General features: G+C 35.5%; 2 protein-coding genes across 2 annotated transcripts; both read right to left on the bottom strand.

Moving 5' to 3' along the window:
• Nucleotides 1-500: 500 nt before the first annotated feature.
• Nucleotides 501-7,480, bottom strand: Mco3 (Multicopper oxidase 3). Its single transcript, XM_073963594.1, has 2 exons — nt 5,464-7,480; nt 501-817 (listed from the first exon to the last, which is right to left on the bottom strand). Exons 1-2 carry the CDS (start codon nt 7,336-7,338, stop codon nt 575-577), a joined length of 2,118 nt encoding a protein of 705 aa, XP_073819695.1. The 5' UTR covers nt 7,339-7,480; the 3' UTR covers nt 501-574.
• Nucleotides 7,481-13,393: 5,913 nt separating this feature from the next.
• Nucleotides 13,394-20,840, bottom strand: LOC141390649 (serine protease grass-like). The gene is made up of 6 exons (XM_073963593.1): nt 20,604-20,840; nt 20,228-20,379; nt 19,630-20,114; nt 14,188-14,387; nt 14,029-14,124; nt 13,394-13,960 (listed from the first exon to the last, which is right to left on the bottom strand). The coding sequence occupies exons 1-6, from the start codon at nt 20,707-20,709 to the stop codon at nt 13,641-13,643; spliced, it is 1,359 nt and encodes a 452-aa protein (XP_073819694.1). The 5' UTR covers nt 20,710-20,840; the 3' UTR covers nt 13,394-13,640.
• Between the last annotated feature and the right edge of the window lie 320 nt (nt 20,841-21,160).

The following is a 21,160-nucleotide window of genomic DNA, read 5'->3' as shown; positions in this document are numbered from 1 at the left end:
CAAATTACAACCAATTCCGCTGTCAAATGGGTCTAATACGTTCAAAATATATTAAAATGACGCGTACTTTATATGGTGCCTTATATGGGGGCTATAACAAAACGTGGACCTATATAACCCAACTTTGGTAGGAATGTTTTTTGGCCTCTAGAGACACAAAGTACCAAATTACAACCAATTCGGTGGTCAAATGGGTCAAATACATTCAAAATATACTAAAATGACGCGTACTTTATTCGGCCCGTCCGAACTTAACCCTTTTTACTTGTTCTTGCTTGTTTCGTTTTCTTTGCTTGCCATTCCTGGTAAAGAAAAAAGAAGGTTCGAGACAAATTGGAACTAACTTCCCCTTTGCCTTTTGTTATATTTCCAGGCCTCTACTCCGTTGAAACGAGGCTCCGTTATTTTTATTTCTGGCGATGAATTTGTATATTAAATTATAGGAAATGGCTAAGAAAGTTTGTAATTAATGGTTTTTATTAAAAAGTAAAAAAAGATTAAATAAATAAATATTTATAATTTAAAATAAATAAATTAATTAATTATTTTTACTGGTATACTAATGGTATTTAGCTTAGCACATAAGTTTTGGTGCTATTTTCTTAATTTGGTGATTTTCACCAACTTTCAATACTGCTGTCATACCCTCCAGGGCATGACCTTCAACGTGGCAATGCATTGTCCAGAAACCAGGATTATCACTGATGAAACGTATGATGATATATCCCAATGGTGGCACTTGTATGGTATCCTTTTCCACAGCTGGGAAATTATCGGGTAAACGTTTCAGAAGGCCACGACGATCAAGTTCTTGGATCTGAAAGGATACACAATAAAATAGAGAGTAATTATTTAAGTTTTTTTAATTACACAATTACAAGAGCGGTTATAACAATAACTTTTAGAAAAGCTATTTACACTAGAGCTTGTTATCATTATTTATTAAACAAAGAATGTTAATAAGACAGAGAGACAAAAGTGGTTGACATTCTTGTTGAAGTCATTTCTGGTAAAAAATAAAGAATTAAGAAACATACATATCACTGTGTCTAATTTTTGTGTCATGGAAAATTAACCACATTCTGACACCGCAGCGTAATGGAAGACGAAAAATAGAATACACGTGTCTCGGCGTTTTTCCCTGTTACTTCGAATTTCGCGGTTATGGGCCCCCAATAACCTGAGGCCTTGATGTCAGAAAGGACCATTTTGTCAGGCTCATATCTTCTAAACCGCTAAGAATTTTGGTTTTTAGGCAAAGTTGTAGCACTCATCTTAAAGAATAATAATTGTGAAGACATAAAATCCATTCAACCTTATCTTCAAGGTCAAAATCGTTAAGGTCAAGTGTCCGTTATAATTTTTTCACAGATTTTGGCCTGCAGATATCAAACCGATCAAAATTGAATCAAACAATCAACAGTCAGAATGTGGTTCGTGTCGCACAGTGTATTTTCCAAAATATCCCCGAAGGGAAAGTGGATTTAAAAAATCCATGATTATTGAAAAAATATTTTTTAAAAAATCCACGATTATTGAAAAAATATTTTTTAAAAAATCCACGATTATTGAAAAAATATTTTGTAAAAAATCCACGATTATTGAAAAAATATTTTTTAAAAAATCCACGATTATTGAAAAAATATTTTTTTAAAAATCCACGATTATTGAAAAAATATTTTTTAAAAAATCCACGATTATTGAAAAAATATTTTTTAAAAAATCCACGATTATTGAAAAAATATTTATTAAAAATCTACGATTATTGCCAAAATATTTTTTAAGAAATACACGATTATTGAAAAAGTATTTTTAAAAATCCACGATTATTGAAAAAGTATTTTTAAAAAAAACCCACGATTATTGAAAAATATTTTTAAAAAAATCCACGATTATTGAACAAATATTTTTAAAAAAAGTCACGATTATTGAAACAATATTTTTTAAAAAAATCCACTATTATTGAAAAAATCCTCGATTATTGAAAAAATATTTTTTAAAAAATCCACGATTATTGAAAAAATATTTTTTAAAAAATCCACGATTATTGAAAAAATATTTTTTAAAAAATCCACGATTATTGAAAAAATATTTTTTAAAAAATCCACGATTATTGAAAAAATATTTTTTAAAAAATCCACGATTATTGAAAAAATATTTTTTAAAAAATCCACGATTATTGAAAAAATATTTTTTAAAAAATCCACGATTATTGAAAAAATATTTTTTAAAAAATCCACGATTATTGAAAAAATATTTTTTAAAAAATCCACGATTATTGAAAAAATATTTTTTAAAAAAAACCACGATTATTGAAAAAATATTTTTTAAAAAATCCACGATTATTGAAAAAATATTTTTTAAAAAATCCACGATTATTGAAAAAATATTTTTTAAAAAATCCACGATTATTGAAAAAATATTTTTTAAAAAATCCACGATTATTGAAAAAATATTTTTTAAAAAATCCACGATTATTGAAAAAATATTTTTTAAAAAATCCACGATTATTGAAAAAATATTTTTTAAAAAAATCCACGATTATTGAAAAAATATTTTTTAAAAAAATCCACGATTATTGAAAAAATATTTTTTAAAAAATCCACGATTATTGAAAAAATATTTTTTAAAAAATCCACGATTATTGAAAAAATATTTTTTAAAAAATCCACGATTATTGAAAAAATATTTTTTAAAAAATCCACGATTATTGAAAAAATATTTTTTAAAAAATCCACGATTATTGAAAAAATATTTTTTAAAAAATCCACGATTATTGAAAAAATATTTTTTAAAAAATCCACGATTATTGAAAAAATATTTTTTAAAAAATCCACGATTATTGAAAAAATATTTTTTAAAAAATCCACGATTATTGAAAAAATATTTTTTAAAAAATCCACGATTATTGAAAAAATATTTTTTAAAAAATCCACGATTATTGAAAAAATATTTTTTAAAAAATCCACGATTATTGAAAAAATATTTTTTAAAAAATCCACGATTATTGAAAAAATATTTTTTAAAAAATCCACGATTATTGAAAAAATATTTTTTAAAAAATCCACGATTATTGAAAAAATATTTTTTAAAAAATCCACGATTATTGAAAAAATATTTTTTAAAAAATCCACGATTATTGAAAAAATATTTTTTAAAAAATCCACGATTATTGAAAAAATATTTTTTAAAAAATCCACGATTATTGAAAAAATATTTTTTAAAAAATCCACGATTATTGAAAAAATATTTTTTAAAAAATCCACGATTATTGAAAAAATATTTTTTAAAAAATCCACGATTATTGAAAAAATATTTTTTAAAAAATCCACGATTATTGAAAAAATATTTTTTAAAAAATCCACGATTATTGAAAAAATATTTTTTAAAAAATCCACGATTATTGAAAAAATATTTTTTAAAAAATCCACGATTACTGAAAAAATATTTTTTAAAAAATCCACGATTATTAAAAAAATATTTTTTAAAAAATCCACGATTATTGAAAAAATATTTTTTAAAAAATCCACGATTATTGAAAAAATATTTTTTAAAAAATCCACGATTATTGAAAAAATATTTTTTAAAAAATCCACGATTATTGAAAAAATATTTTTTAAAAAATCCACGATTATTGAAAAAATATTTTTTAAAAAATCCACGATTATTGAAAAAATATTTTTTAAAAAATCCACGATTATTGAAAAAATATTTTTTAAAAAATCCACGATTATTGAAAAAATATTTTTTAAAAAATCCACGATTATTGAAAAAATATTTTTTAAAAAATCCACGATTATTGAAAAAATATTTTTTAAAAAATCCACGATTATTGAAAAAATATTTTTTAAAAAATCCACGATTATTGAAAAAATATTTTTTAAAAAATCCACGATTATTGAAAAAATATTTTTTAAAAAATCCACGATTATTGAAAAAATATTTTTTAAAAAATCCACGATCATTGAAAAAATATTTTTTAAAAAATCCACGATTATTGAAAAAATATTTTTTAAAAAATCCACGATTATTGAAATTTTTTTTTTTTAAAAACCCACGATTATTGAAAAAATATTTTTTAAAAAATCCACGATTATTGAAAAAATATTTTTTAAAAAATCCACGATTATTGAAAAAATATTTTTTATAAAATCCACGATTATTGAAAAAATATTTTTTAAAAAATCCGCGATTACTGAAAAAATATTTTTTAAAAAATCCACGATTATTGAAAAATATTTTTTAAAAAATCCACGATTATTGGAAACATATTTTTTAAAAAATCCACGATTATTGAAAAAATATTTTTTAAAAAATCCACGATTATTGAAAAAGTATTTTTTAAAAAATCCACGATTATTGAAAAAGTATATTTTAAAAAATCCACGATTATTGAAAAAATATTTTTTAAAAAATCCACGATTATTGAAAAAATATTTTTTAAAAAATCCACGATTATTGAAAAAATATTTTTTAAAAAATCCACGATTATTGAAAAAATATTTTTTAAAAAATCCACGATCATTGAAAAAATATTTTTTAAAAAATCCACGATTATTGAAAAATTTTTTTTTTTTTAAAACCCACGATTATTGAAAAAATATTTTTTAAAAAATCCACGATTATTGAAAAAATATTTTTTATAAAATCCACGATTATTGAAAAAATATTTTTTAAAAAATCCGCGATTACTGAAAAAATATTTTTTAAAAAATCCACGATTATTGAAAAAATATTTTTTAAAAAATCTACGATTATTGAAAAGAATATTTTTTAAAAAATCCACGAATATTGAAAAAATATTTTTTAAAAAATCCACGAATATTGAAAAAATATTTGTTAAAAAATCCACGAATATTGAAAAAATATTTTTTAAAAAATCCACGATTATTAAACATGTTCGTTAAAAAATCCGCGATTATTAAAAAAATTAACAAAAAAAGGTTAAAAAATATATTTTTTTTTTAAATCTACGATTATTGAAAAGATTTTTATAAAAATAATTTGTTTAAAAAATCCATGATTATTGAAAAAATATTTTTTAAAAAATTCTCGATTATTAAAAAATATCTTAAAAAACCATGATTATCGAAAAATAATTTTTAAAAAATCCACGATTATTAAACTAAATTTTATTTAAAAAATCCAATATTATTGAAAAAATATTTTTTAAAAAGAATCCAAGGTTATTGAAAAAAATTGTTTTTTAAAACACCCACGATCATTTAAAAAATATTTTTTGGATACTCAGTTCGTGAGTTTTTGTGTTCATCGGGCTTTTAGAGCTTTGGGCCTGCGTGTTTACATTAGACCTTTTTAAGGGATAACCTCCCTTTGAGGATTTTTTCTGACGTATATCCAATGTAATTTACAATTTAAATCCACTAGATTTACTAAATATAGTACAATATAAGTTAATACTAGTTTCTTCTCTTTTGCATTTTCTTCTCCTGATATACTTACATTTCTCAGATCATTAACATTCCCGACGATATCCTGCCCAACCAAACGGAAAGTGTAACCATGTGAATGGAATGGGTGGGTGGTGTTCATGTAGTTGGTGACCACCATTTCAATTGGCTTATAGGCTGGAACGCGAATAACATTCGTACACTCACAATTGGTGCGCAGACAATTAATGCCGGCCAAATAGAAAGCGGTACGATTACAGAAGTAGTTGTCATCATTGAAGAGGTGGCGACCCTGCAGCAGCGATACTGTGGGATAGGCAAAAGTGATATCATCCACTTGCAAATAGGCATCACTGTCCAAACGTAAGATACCAAAACTTGAGTAATATGTCAAAAACTTCGTATATGCTGGCCAGGGGAGGGGTGTCAACGATGACAGACCCAAGGTAGGTACATCGGCACGATCACGTTTCCTATCAGCTGTTATCATTTCAGGCAATACATTAACCCCTATGGTGGAGCTATCTGGCAAAGCCTTCACCTCGTTTAGATCATCGGAAATTTGCCTATCCGGAAAACGGCTACGTGATGAACCTCTATAATGCAACACAGCTCCTTGATAGAGATTCAATTTCTCACAATCATTGTAACCCTTGACCCTGATCCAATAATTGCCAGGATATTGATTGGCTTGCAGAATAAAATCAAATCTTTCCGCAGAGGTCATAAAGAATTTATCGGCATACACTGGCTGTAGATCGTTGCCATCCGTGGATATCATTAACATGCGATGATTTTCAATGGAGAATTCCAGAGGGCAATTAAAGACCCCATTGCTTATAACACGCATACGATAACGCATACCGGGGGAAACATTAAGCCTTTCATAACGGTGACGCGAATCATTATCGGCCCAGGAATTCAGATGATTACGTCCCTTGCCATTGATCACAATATTCCGAGGTCTGGTCATATCCGCATTGTAGGCAATATCTTGAATAACCAAAGTGTGTTCAATCAGATCGTAGTCATATAAGTTCGCATGACGATTATTTTCCTTGGTTTGGCGTATTACCAAAGGCCCGGCCACTCCGCGAGCCCTTTGCATACCATAATGACTGTGATACCAGTTGCTGCCACTACGATCTACAGGGAAGGTGTAACGCTGTACCTCACCCGGTGAAATTGGATATTGGGTTATGTAGGGTGCACCATCCATGTCGGGTGTCTGCGACATGTGAACCCCATGCCAGTGCATGGTGGTATCCTCGGTTAAGTAGTTTATAACATCAGCCACAATGGTATCACCCTCGCATACCTCCATCGAGGGAGCGGGCCATTGGCGATTTACTGCCATTACTTCATTGGGTACACCATCACCATAGATACACTTTTCAGCCTCACAGGTGTTAGGTTCATAGATACAACGTTGACACTCTGGACCCAAGGTTTGATAGGTGTGGACAATCAGACGATAATAACATGTCATGGATTTTCCTTGTTGACACACTCTACGGCACGGATGGCGATCAAAGCTACCATAATTGCTTTCATCTCCAATAACGGGAGCATCATTGTAGCTACCCACCGTGGGTTGGGCACCCTGTCCTCCTCCGCCGCTGGCGAAAACATTATTAAAACCCCAATAAAGTTTTGTCATATTGGAAATTGACAATTCCACGGGGATATCAGCAGAATCTACTTTCTTTTTCAAAGAGGTTTTGGTCTCCTTTACGTCCTCAGCTCCTCTGATTTCCAAACCCAACACAATTGGTTCCTTTTTAGGTTCCTCAGCCGAAATCTCTGATTCCTTAGAAGTTGATAGTTCAATTTTATCCACCTTGGCTGTTATTCCCGTAACCCCTGAGGGAATCATTAAGGCCAAAGCAATAAAAAACGCCACCCATTGCCATTTCCAAAATTTCATCGCTGTTTTTTTCAGTTCACTTTTTCTTCAATTTCTCTCACTTTTACTTTTTATTTCAATTAAAAAACCGTTGTTGTTTTCTTTTCGATTATTCTCCAATTTCTTTGTCTCGACCGTTCTGCTTCAATTAAAACTCACAACTGACTTCGGCTTTTATCTGCAACTAACAAAGAAAGTTTAAATGACCACCATCCCATCCCACAGGCCAACCAGAGGCCGAGTGGTCATAACTCATTTGTATGCCGATTGGGGCGCCACACCGAACAACGTTCCATTATTTGTGCTCAGCATTTTTAAACGGCTTCTATTCACACCGCTTGATTGATCCATGTCTGTCTACCACCACCGTTTGTGGTGACATCCATTGACTTGGTATTTTTTTGCAGTACTTTCCGGGCACGGGAGTCAATCAATCAGTCATTGCCACCAACTTGTTAACGATTGTGTATAAAATTTTAAATTAAATTAAAAGAAAATACCGAATTTTGCGTTTATTGTTTATTACCTACACAGCATTCAAAAGTTAAAGCATACTTTTAGGAGCAGACATTAACAGAACGTTAATATTTACAATTTTAGAACTAAATTAGAACAAACGTATGGGGGTATAGCTGAAAATAGTACCCCACGAAGATGAAATTTGTCGGCTAAAGTCTGAAAAATACAAATATATTTCATGGGAATATTAAAGGATGGACTTCGTCGAGCAGAAAGTCATGATAGTCCAGTCCAGGTGGAGGAAGAAGTTGATAGACATTTTTATCTGATCCACTGGGTGCTTCTATTGGCCCTTTCCAGAGAAAAGGGTGCTTCTATTGATCCTTTCCCGAGAAAAGGGTGATTCTATTGACCCTTTTCAGAGGAAAGGGTGCTTCTATTGACCCTTTTCAGAGGAAAGGGTGCTTCTAGAAACCCTTTCAAGATGAAAGCGTGCTTCTATTGACACTTTCCAGAGGAAAGGATGCTTCTACTAACCATTTCCAGAGGAAAGAGTGCTTCTATTGAGCCTTTTCAGAAAAAATGATGCACCTATTGACCCTTTCCAAAGGAACGGCTGCTTCTATTGAGCCTTTTCAGAAAAAAATGTTGCACCTATTGACCCTTTCCAGAAAAAATGTTGCTTCTATTGACCCTTCCAGAGGAAAGGGTGCTTCTATTGATCCTTTCCAGAGGAAAACGTCCTTCTATTGACCCTTTTCAGAGGAAACGGTGCTTCTATTTACACTTTCCAGAGGAAATGGTGCTTCCATTGACCGTGTCCAGAGGAAAGGATGCTTCTACTAACAATTTCCAGAGGAAAGGGTGCTTCTATTGACACTTTACAGAGGAAAGGGTGCTTCTGTTGACCCTTTCCACAAAAAAGGGTGCTTCTATAGACTCTTTCCAGAGGAATGGGTACTTCTATTGACCCTTTGCAGAGGAAGGGGTGCTTCTATTGACCCTTTTCAGAGGAAAGGGTGCTTCTATTGACCCTTTTCAGAGGAAAGGGTGCTTCTATTGACCCTTTGCAGAGGAAGGGGTGCTTCTATTGACTCTTTCCAGAGGAAAGGGTGCTTCTATTGACCCTTTTCAGAGGAAAGGGTGCTTCTATTGACCCTTTTCAGAGGAAAGGGTGCTTCTATTGACACTTTCCAGAGGAAAGGGTGCTTCTGTTACCCTTTTCAGAGGAAAGGGTGCCTCTGTTGACCCTTTTCAGATGAAAGGCTGCTTCTAGTAACCCTCTCCTGAGGAAAGGCTCCTCCTATAGGCCCTTTCCAGAGGAAAGGCTGCTTCTTAAGACCCTTTCAAGGCGAAAGGCTGCTTCTTAAGACCCTTTCAAGACGAAAGGCTGCTTCTTAAGACCCTTTCAAGACGAAAGGCTGCTTCTTAAGACCCTTTCAGGACGAAAGGCTGCTTCTAGAAAACCTTTCAAGATTAAAGGGTGCTTCTATTGACACTTTCCAGAGGAAAGGGTGCTTCTACTGACCCTTTCCAGAGGAAATGGCGTGCTTCTATTGACCCCTTCCAGAGGAAAGGGTGCTTCTATAGACCCTTTCCAGAGGGCAGAAATAAAGCCTTAAGAGTCTTTACTACGTTCGACCAGAGCGAAATAGGTTTATGTGATTCACATTTGCTGGCATCTTTGTCTGGCTTTAGTAGCGGGACCATGCTCATTTTCCAGACTTCGGAGACGGTGTGGGTGGCAAGCGACAGGCTGAGAACTTTAAATGATTTAGCGTTCGGTATGACATTCACAACATCAACCAATGTAAATTGTGGTGGTTCTTTCTCGGCAGGACGAGATCTAATTCGACGTAGCACTCTTCTCTTAATCCTGTCACTCCAGAGATGATTGACAAACTGTCGATTAAATAACTTACGCACCTCTTTGGATCATGCAGCGTAACGTCGCCAAACGTGACTGAGGTCCTATCTTCCTTCTTTTCAGGGTTAGTGGCCCATAATTCACATATTCCGTTTTCGCTTATGTTCATCGACAAACCTATTTACTTCCAGTCTCAGTTCATGACTCTTGGGTTATTGGTGTTGGCACGACTAAGTTCAACACTCTCATTTGCTAATCCCGTCATCTCTGCTGCGAAATTTGGTCCCAATTCCGGTATACAATCAGCAGGTATGTGACGAGCGACTGTAGCAATGATGATGTCTCGGAACGTCTTTTCTTTTACCCAAACATCAGAAGGGTTGCACAGATTTCTGAAGCGGTTTTATTGAACTCTTTGAAACTAGGCCAATTAGCGTTCCCATGATTGATGAAAGTGCGGCGTTCGAGGTGATGAAATTGAGATGGTGATGGGGTTGCCAGGTAAAGTCATTTGTCAAGCCAGGTGACACGATTTTTATATTTAGCAAACTAATTCTGGTAGGGGCGTCCTCCTTGGCTGTGCAAAGCGTAGAGTTATCAATCTGCTCAGCCAGCACTATACCCCTCTCATGATATCCGAAGACCGAATGCCATCTCACTCTTGATGAACATTAAAATCCCCAAAGATCTTCCAAAGGCGGCTAATGTTGACCTTACAACCTGAAGTACATCTCTTTAGAGGCGGTATGATTCTTTTAAGAGCTATCGTGCGCACCATTTTAGCGAAAAATTTTGAACTTTTGTGGGGGAGGTATCCGAAGCAGTGGGCCGTTATGGCCCATCTTCGAACATGATCTAAGTTTATAGAAAATATTCCGAGAACCAAATTTTCAAAACGGTTGATCCGTTCGGGAGCTCCAGCCAGACGGAATGACATGGCTAAATCGACTTCGAATAGCCTGTAACGGGTTTCGTCAAAACATACTTGGGAACTTGAATCATTATTTCGATAAGGCACATTTTCATCGTATCAAAGGCTGAGGGTATAAACAGTAGGATGCTGTTAAGGGAATCAAAAGCACTTCAACGGATGTGGCGAGGAGAATAACATCTCCCGAAAAAAGAACACTGCTAAGCCATTGAAGAATTAAAAAGCTGCCCACCTTCAAATGTCCCGAGTAAACCATGTCAAGACTGACGCGGATTATGCCGAGAAAGGAGCGAATACTTGGAGTTTTTGGCAACCAAACCCCGACTTTGGATGTGAAGAAATAGGAAGTCTTCTACAGGCAGGGAAAAGAGTGTTGCACTCTCCTTGCGCCGAGATTTGACGATCTCTCACTGCCCAGTCTGACAAAAACAAACGGCATGATTCATTACGTCTCAAATGGTGTCCACTTCAAAATTGGGAGGGCAAGAATCGTTGAGGAGGAGGAGGCCGAAACCAACAGCGCCTTGTCATCTCTCGCCAAGGTTCTGTTACAAGCACACAACGGACAAATGCAGAGGGTAGGAGACAGAGAAGTGCAGAGTCAGTTTTATCTAGAGTCTTCAGAGAAAGGTAGCGATACAGACTCCGAATCCGAAAGTAATAGCAATACAAACCCAACTGTCGTGGAAATTTCTACTAAGGAGAAGCCTCGGAAAATGACCGACAATGTAAAGGAGCGCATTACATACCTCACAACAAAGGAATTAGACACAGACCGAGAACCTTTATAATATGCCAAATAAATTATGTTTTCTTTCCTCTCAAGAGTTGTAAACTTCGGTCGTCATTGTGCTGAAGCAAGAGGTTCAACGACTTTACAATGTTGCAAACGTCATCCGAAACGCGAAATCATCCAAAGCGTTAGGCCCACATGGTTAGGCATGGCAATGCTTAAGCAACTGGATGAGCCCGAGGTTGAGTACTTAAACGATGCGCCTTAACTAAATTTAAATGAAAGGTGCTTACGCCTGGGAAGTTTTTGCGGATTCTGAAACTACAATGTTCATAAATGAGAAAAATCAAAAACAAAAAAAAAAGATCGCCGGAGGGATTTTCAAATAAATCGCGGTCAATTTTCAGGGGTTTTTTATGTTTTTACGGTTTTATTTGGAAACCGCAATTCCTATCGTAATGAGAAATCAAAAAACAAGAAAAATCGCTGGAGAGATTTTAAAAAAATTGCGGTCAAAGTTCAGATTTTTAGGGTTTTTGTATTGTTTTTGTATTTTTCTCAACTATGAACATTGCTGTTTCAGAATTCACAAAAATTTCCCAGGTGTAAGCGATATTCGTTTAAAGTTAGTTAGGCGCACGGTTCATGACATTGTTTTATAAGGAGGCGATACAGTCTGTGCATTCTCGCCACTGAAGTCAGACAAGAATGTCAGCAGAGGTTAATCGTACAGGACGATCTCCCTGTTGTAGCTAGTACCAAAAATTCTACACGCACTACTCCTCCCCATGATGAGAAGCAATTTCCCAGTTGTCCAACATCAGTTGCGGTGGCTCTTGAGATATAGAAAGCTTTCGATACCGTCAACAATGTCAAGCTCGAGGACGGCTGAAATGAGACTCCCGCCGATGGTGCCCCGATTCCGACCACTAAAACCCCCCCAAGAGATTGAGTGTAACGTTCGACAGCATGTTTAAGTCTTCATGAGGAGACGAAGATTTTACCGGTACATCAACACAACAATATGTTGTTGATGCAGTATCTGCTTGGATGTTACTGCCGTGAGCATCCCTGCTACGATCTAGTGGACAGGCTTCCCCAACCCAGGCACGTCAGTAAACATCTTCATGATCTAGAGAGAGAGAGAGGTTCAAATCTATAAACGAGAACCTCTAGATCAACGAGCCTATCAGGCAAGCTTGAATAACATTCATACTTATGCAGTTGCGCAGGCAGAACACCGATAAAGAGTAAATGCCGTACTCTGAGACCGTCCCCAATCCAGCGCAGCCGAAAAACGTCAGCTGCCAAGACAATTCATATTGGGCACGAGTTGATCCCCACCTGTGGATTTTGGCCATACGACAGTCGCCCAGCCTAACACCACCCACATGTGTCCTGATTACTAAGTATCTAAACTGGCTTAACATACTCTCAACATGGCTCGCTTCACATTCTATGGGAACCTGGCACGCAAGGATTAGAGGTAAGGGATAGCAAACTCTTTCGAAAGAACGTCAAAGAATTTATGACCGTAAACATAGACGTTAAAATCTACACGATCTTGACCAAATCATGGCAAACTAACATTGGAACTGAAGGGACAGAATTCCTAAAATAACAATTATTCATTCAGGAAAGAATAGTCTAGAGGGCACAACGGATCTGTCTCTGATCTCATCCTTAAGTGTATGTCCGTAGAGGGCATGAGGCAATTCATCTTCCCTATTTTTAACCTAACCAGAGGGAAAGAAGTTCAACCTAAGTTCAATAAGTCTGCCTTAACGAGTAATGAGATTGTACCAGAATCTCATCTCAGCAAAAAAGAATACACGTTCACATACATACAACAACAACTATTTACTTGTTACACTGAGTAATTTAGTACACGTGACTAAATGTAATTAAATTGAATTGAATGTCGGAACAATTTGGCATTCATGATGGCTGACTGGCAGCATGAATAGAAGCGAATGGGGACGTGTATCACAATTACAAAATTTGACACCATTTGCAAGCGGCCAAAACTATCGAGTGTGAAAAATCTGACACCAATAGATATCGGCAGCAAACACATACATACTCATTTTTATGTAATTATATTTATTTAATTAAATTCAAATTTCTAAATAATCACCAATTTTCTCTACATCCCTCTCTTTCACTCTCTAAAAAAAATAACATAATTACATGTTGACATAATTCAATTATAACAAATTTCAAACAGTGGTCAAATCCACTTTTTTGCGTTTTGGCACATTTCACACACAATAACTTAATCACATTTCCTTTCATTAGAATTATTCATCACGTTATTGTTGTTCGGTAGCTTTTCAAAAAATATTGCTAATTATCCAAGTTATATAAGCGCGAACATTTGTATAAATGCCTGGTAAATTATGTTTGCCACCGCAGCCATAACCACCACCGGATGTTATGCCAAATTGAACATAACGATATTGGCGATGTTCATAGGGAACAGCGGTAAATAAGGGTCCTCCGGAGTCAGCACGACACGTGCCATGTTTATCCGCCCCACCTCCGGCGCACAGAAATTGTTCTACCGTCATTGGATTGTGAGGATAAGAACTTTGACATACTTGAAGATTTTGCAAAGCTATTGGGGCCTTGAGTAAAATATCCGAAGCATAACCTGTGAAATTAAGAAGAAAAAGGATTTTATATAAGAATCTTTAAATCTTCTAAACGTATTTACATTACCTTTCTCTGTTACCCCCCATCCGGCCACAATTTGTTCAGATGGTATTTGCGCACTTGCCTGGGCATCCAATGGCAAGCAAATGGGCTTAATGTGAGCTATAAAGATACCTGTCTTTAGTAAAAGGTATTTAAATAATGTCGAATTATGTGCGAACTCACTATTAAATTCCACTGGGTTCTGTAATCGTATCAAAGCAATATCATGTTGTATCGGATGCAATTTATAATATGGATGTAGAAAAATGCTTTCAATTTGAACATCTTGATAGGGCGGTGCACAATTCAAACTGCGACTAGATTTGCGATTTTCACAATCATCTTCGGTTTTTAGGTTATGTTCACCCAAGCGAACAGAAAAGCTGAAGAAAAAATAAACATATAAATATACTAGGATAAAATTGGATCTATTAAAGCTTTTCTAAGCTCTTAAAGCTTTTTGCAATGAATATCCAAAGAAAAGCTTTCAAAGTTCTTCTATCCGTAGAAGATCGTTTGCTGATCTTTTATTCGTAGAAGAGCGTCCATCCAAGTCCGTAGAAGAGTTTCCATATCCATAGAAAAACGTGTACGTGTAGAAAAGCTGTGGTAGTGTTTACAGCATTCACTGCTCTTCTTTTTATCCACAAAAGAGCGTTGACAACTCTTTTATCCATAAAAGGACATTGACATCTCCCTTTTCCATAAAAGAGCGTTGACAACTCTTTTATCCATAAAAAGACATTGACATCTCCTTTTTCCATAAAAGAGCGTTGACAGCTCTTTTATCCTTAAAAGAGCGCTGCCAGCTCTCTTATTCATAGGAGAGCGTTGACCGCTCTTTTTTCCATAAAAGAGCGTTGACAACTCTTTTATCTATAAAAGAGCGTAGGCATCTCTTTTATTCATAAAAGAGCATTGAGATCTCTTCTGTCCATGGAAGATCATTTTCAGCTCTTTCATCAATAGTAGAGCGTTAACATCTCTTCCATAGAAGAGCTCCGGAAGCTCCTTTATCTATAGAAGAGCATAGACTGTTCTTCCATCTATCCATAGAAGATCGTTGACAACTCTTCTATTCACAGAAGAGCGATCTTTTATCCATAAATGAGCATTGACAGCTTTTTTATCCACAAAACAGTGTTGGCAGCTCTCTTATTCATAGAAGAGTGTTGACCGCTCTTTTATCCATAAAAGTGCGTCGACAGCTCTTTTAGAAACGAAAGAGCGTTGACAGCTCTTCTATTCATAGAAGAGAGCCGACAGCTCTTTTACCCAAAATAGAGCATTGACTGGTCCTTTATCCATTGAAGATCACTTTTAGCTTTTCTATCCATAGAAGATCGTTTAAAGCTCTTTTCATCCATAGAGAAGCGTGGACAGCTCTTCTACCCATAGGAGAGCGTTGACATCTCTTCTATTCATAGAGCGTTGACAACTCTTTTATCCATAAAAGAGCATTTACATCTCTTTTTTCCATAAAAGAGCGTTGACAGAGCGCTGACAGCTATTTTATCCACAAAAGAGCGTTAACGATTTTTTCCATAAAAGAGCATTGACATCTCTTTTTTTCATAAAAGAGCGTTGACATCTCTCTTATCCATTAAAGAGCGTTGACAACTCTTTTATCTATAAAAGAGCGTAGGCATCTCTTTTATTCATAAATCAATAATCTCAATCTCTTCTGTCCATGGAAGATCATTTTCAGCTCTTCCATCCATAGCAGAGCGTTGACATCTCTTCTATCCATAGAAGAGCTCCGACAGCTCCTTTATCTATAGAAGAGCATTAACTGTTCTTCTATCTATCCATAGAAGAGCGTTGACAACTCTTCTATTCATAAAAGAGCGATCTTTTATCCATAAATGAGCATTGACCGCTCTTTTATCCATAAAAGAGCGTTTACAGCCCTTCTATTCATAGACGAGAGCCGACAGCTCTTTTACCTATAACAGAGCGTTGACTGCTCCTTTATCAATTGAAGATCATTTTTATCTCTTCTATCCATAGAAGATCGTTTAAAGCTCTTTTCTTTAATAGAGGAGCGTTGACAGCTCTTCTACCCATAGGAGAGCGTTGACATCTCTTCTATTCATAGAAAAGCGTTGACAGCTATTCTATCCTCAAAAGAGCGTTGACATCTTTTTTATCCATAAAAAAGTGTTGACATCTCTTTTTTCCATAAAAGAGCGATGACAGCTCTCCTATTCATAAAACAGCGCTGACAGCTATTTTATCCACAAAAGAGCGTTGGCAACTCTCTTATCCATAAAAGAGCATTGACAACTCATTTATCTGCAAAAGATCGTAGGCAGCTCTTTTATTCATAAAAGACCATTGAGATCTCTTCTGTCCACGGAAGATCATTTTTAGCTCTTCCATCCATAGAAGTGCGTCGCCATCTCTTCTATCCATAGAAGAGCTCTGACAGCTTCTTTATCCATGGAAGAGTGCTGACAGCTCTTTTATTCATAAAAGAGCGTTGACAGCTCTCTTATCCATAAAAGAGCTTTGACATCTCTTTTTTGCATAAAATATCGTTGACAGCTCTCTTATCCATAGAACGTTGATGTCTCTTCTATTAATAGAAGAGCGTTGACAGTTCTTATATATAAAACAAGTAAAAAAGCATTAAGTTCGGCCGGGCCGAACTTTTCATACCCTCCACCATAAAATATTCTGAACTAAAATGGAATAATTACTTTTCATTCCTGTCCCCAACTTTAAGTGGGTACGTTAAAATGTCAGATAATGTTTATGTACATTTATGCTTCATTCGGGAGGCCCTTTTTTATGGTGCTTATATCTAACTATGTATGTTGACAATTTTTGGTGGGCTAGAAATTGGGAGCTACTGTTATATAGGGGTTATAATAAAACATGGGCCTATGTTGACAGTTTTTGATGGGAGCCTTTAATGTCAAATAACTCCTAATTCGGTTAAAAAATGTAGCTAGAATCTTCAAAATATCGAAAATCGGTACATAACGTGGGAACTTCAAATGTCATTAACAGCTAGTTCGGAGGTATCTGGGCTATACGAAAATATGAAGTTAAATGAACCGTTATATGGGGGCTATACCAAAACGTGGACCTATGTCCACAAGTTTTGTCATATAAGTTTATTGACATTTAAGAACTTTAAATGTCAAATTATAGCTACATCGGTCTGAAAATGTAGCTACAAACGTCAAAACACCGCAAATCGGGGGTACCGTTATATGGGGGCTATACCAAAACGTGGTCCTATGTCCACAAGTTTTGTTATATAAGTTTATTGACACTTAAGAACCCTAACTGTCAAAATACCGTAAATCGGGGGGCACCGTTATATGGGGGCTATACCAAAACGTGGACCTATGTCCACAACTTTTGTTATATAAGTTTATTTACATTTAAGAACCCTAAATGTCAAATTATTGCTACATCGGTCTGAAAATGTAGCTAAAAACGTCAAAATACCGCAAATCGGAGGGTACCGTTATATGGGGGCTATACCAAAACGTGGACCTATGTCCACAACTTTTGTTATATAAGTTTATTGACACTTAAGAACCCTAAATGTCAAATTATAGCTATATCGGTCTGAAAATGTAGCTAAAAACATCAAAACACCGTAAATCGGGGGCACCGTTATATGGGGGCTATACCAAAACGTGGACCTATGTCCACAACTTTTGTTATATAAGTTTATTTACATTTAAGAACCCTAAATGTCAAATTATTGCTACATCGGTCTGAAAATGTAGTTAAAAACGTCAAAATGCCGCAAATCGGGGGGTACAGTTATATGGGGGCTATACCAAAACGTGGACCTATGTCCACAAGTTTTGTTATATATGTTTATTGACACTTAAGAACCCTAAATGACAAATTATAGCCAAATCGGTCTGAAAATGTAGCTGAAAACGTCAAAATACCGTAAATCGGGGGGTACCGTTATATGGGGGCTATACCAAAACGTGGACCGATATATCCCATCTTCGAACTTGATCTTCCGACGGCTAAAAAAATGGTATTCCCCAATTTTCAGCGAAATCGGTCAACAAATGCGACCTGTATGTTGCGAACGGACGGACGGACGGACGGACATGCATAAATCGACTCAGAAAGTGATTCTATGTATATCCCTAGAAGGAACTATGGGTCTATCTCGCTTCCTTTTGTATGTTACATACAAATGCACTAGCACATAATACCCCTTACCACATAGTGGTGTAGGATATAAAAAGCGCTGGTAGCTTTCTTACTCATAAAAGAGCGTTGACAGCTCTTTTATCCATAAAAGAGCGTCGACATCTTTTTTATCCATAAAAGATCATTGACATCTCTTTTTTCCATAAAAGAGCGTTGACAGCTCTCTTATCCATAGAACGTTGACGTCTCTTCTAACCATAGAAGAGCGTTGACAGTTTTTTTTTATACAAAAGAGCGCTGGTAGCTCTCTTACTCATAAAAGAGCGTTACAGCTCTTTTATCCATAAAAGAGCGCCGACATCTCTTCTATCCATAGAAGATCTCTGACAGCTCCTTTATCCATGGAAGAGTAGTGACAGCTCTTTTATTCATAAAAGACCGTTGACAGCTCTTTTCTCCATAAAAGAGCCTTGACAGCTGTCTTATTCATTGAAGAGCGTTGATAGCTCTTCTATCCATAAAAGAACGTTGACCACTCTTTTATCCATACAATAACACTGGCCGCTCTCTTACTCATAAAAGAAAGTTGACAGCTCTTTTATCCATAAAAGAGCGTTGACAGTTCTTTTATATACAAAAGGGCGCTGGTAGCTCTGTTACTCTTAAAAGAGCGTTGACAGCTCCCTTATTCATAGAAAAGCGTTGATAGCTCTTCTATCCATAAAAGAACGTTGACTACTCTTTTATCCATAAAATAGCGCTGGCCGCTCTCTTATTCATAGAAGTGAGTTGACCGCTCTTTTACCCATAAAAGAGCGTTGACAACTCTTTCATGGAAGATCATTTTTAGCTCTTCCATGCATAGAAGTGCGTCGACATCTCTTCTATCCATATAAGAGCTCTGACAGCACCTTTATCCATGGAAGAGTGCTGACAGCTCTTTTATTAATAAAAGACCGTTGACGTCTCTTCTATCCATTACAGCTCTTTTTATCCATAGAGGTGCGTTGACAGCTCTTCTACCCATAGGAGAGCGTTGACATCTTTTCTATCCATAGAAGATCGTTTACAGCTCTTTTTATCCATTAACAGCTCTTCTACCCATAGGAAAGCGCTGACAGCTCCTTTATCCATAAAAGAGCATTGACAGTTCTTTTATCCACAAAGGAGCGCTGGCAGCATTAACAGCTCTTCCATCCATAGAAGAGCATTGACAGGGGCGTTGATAACCCTTCTATCTATAAAATAGCGTTAATAGCTTTTCTCTCCATACCAGAGTGTTGACAGCGTTTTTAGCTCTTCTATCCATAAAAGAGTGTTGACAACTCTTCTTTCCATAGAAGAGCATTTATAGCTCTTCTATCCACAGAAGAGCGTTGACAGCCCTTTTACCCATAGATCTATAGAACTGTACAGGAATGCTGCTGATGTTGTTTTGTCCACGATTCTCCCAATTGAGGAGCTTTACATAAAAAAACATGTACTCACACTTCATTCCTTGGTTCCACACAATGTCCAGCCGTGAGAACATATTGATTTGTTATCAGCGTACCGGCGCAACGAAAACGTTGACGTGATTTCTTCGCACCTCTAGATTCTAACAAAACCATCCATGGAAATTCGGATAGACGAACAATTTCACCATTTGAAATACGATCACCATTTAGATGGCCACATGGCATTGAACGTAAAATACGTTCACCCACTGGAGCATGTAAATAATTCACGGAGGGACGATGATGAAAACGTGGTGTACTGGGAACATATTCTGCTGTGGCACCATTGATTATAACCTGCGAACCACTATGATAAGGATAATGAGGATTGTGGACCATTGAAGGTGACGGCGAAGGTTTTGGCAATTGTCCCAAAGACTGCGGCCGTGGCTGCGACTGATGATGATGATGTAAATGCAGATGCTGCTGCTGCAAATTATTATCGTTGACATCATAGTAAGCACAACAGGCATAATGCTGTGAATAGATTTGAAAAATAGAAAGTGAGCTTGACATTCATTGAATACGACACGCCAGTATGGTGGTTTATTGTTTGTTAATTGTGCTTTGAATATTGAAGAAATACTGACCACATTTGCTCGTGTACCACAATGACTTTGACGTATGAAACGGGTAATGTGTTCAGGATAGGGTGGCGGCCAATTTTTCAACAGCCATTCAATGCGCCGACATTTGGTCATTGGCACACAATATCCCTGGATGAAGTCGGGTGTAAAACAACCTGAAATAATTAAAAATTTTAAATATTTGAAAGTTCCATCCTTTGCAGAACTGTTTAAGCTGCCTTATAGCACGTTTGGATTTACGAAATCCAGTGGATTTGCAAAATTTAAACATTTCAGTAGCAATTTAAAGCTACGTAATGTCACTTCAAGTAACCGTATAAATAATGAGCTTTATTCATGCATATGCGAATGACACAACGTTGATTGTATCTCAACTTACTTGTGTAGGCATTGGGTGCTACTCCACGCACTTGTCCATATACGGTTCTAATACTGTAGGCGTATAAAATTAAGAGCCAGGTCTTGAGGAATTCCCGGAATTCCATGTTTTTGTTTTCTTTTAATTCGATCTTTATCTTTATAAATAAATATCACTTCTTTTTGTGCAATTTTTTTATTTCTAACATGCGAATCCGTAAGAGTCTGACCAACAACTGATAAGACTGACCACAGCATTAATTTTATTTAAATTTACATTTTTATATTCCTAGACTCATGAGATGTTGGGCGATATTTCTATTATTAAAAGAGATGAAGCTAAGAGAATAAGAACCGCTTGGTTTTTTAAATATCACGGTGCTCTTGAACCAACTTTAAATGAAAGGTGCTTATACCTGGGAAGTTTTTGCGGATTCTAAAACTACAATGTTCATAGATGAGAAAAATCAAAAAAACCCAAAAAATCGCTGGAGCGCTTTTTAAATAATTCGCTATTTAAATTGACATTTTTAGGGGTTTTCACAATTTTGCGTGGAAACCGCAAGTCATATCGAAATG

Source organism: Musca autumnalis, unplaced genomic scaffold (assembly GCF_047663935.1).
Source record: "Musca autumnalis isolate F117 unplaced genomic scaffold, ASM4766393v1 scaffold_1, whole genome shotgun sequence".
NCBI lineage: Eukaryota > Metazoa > Arthropoda > Insecta > Diptera > Muscidae > Musca > Musca autumnalis.
This window is presented reverse-complemented; position numbering and strand designations above follow the sequence as displayed.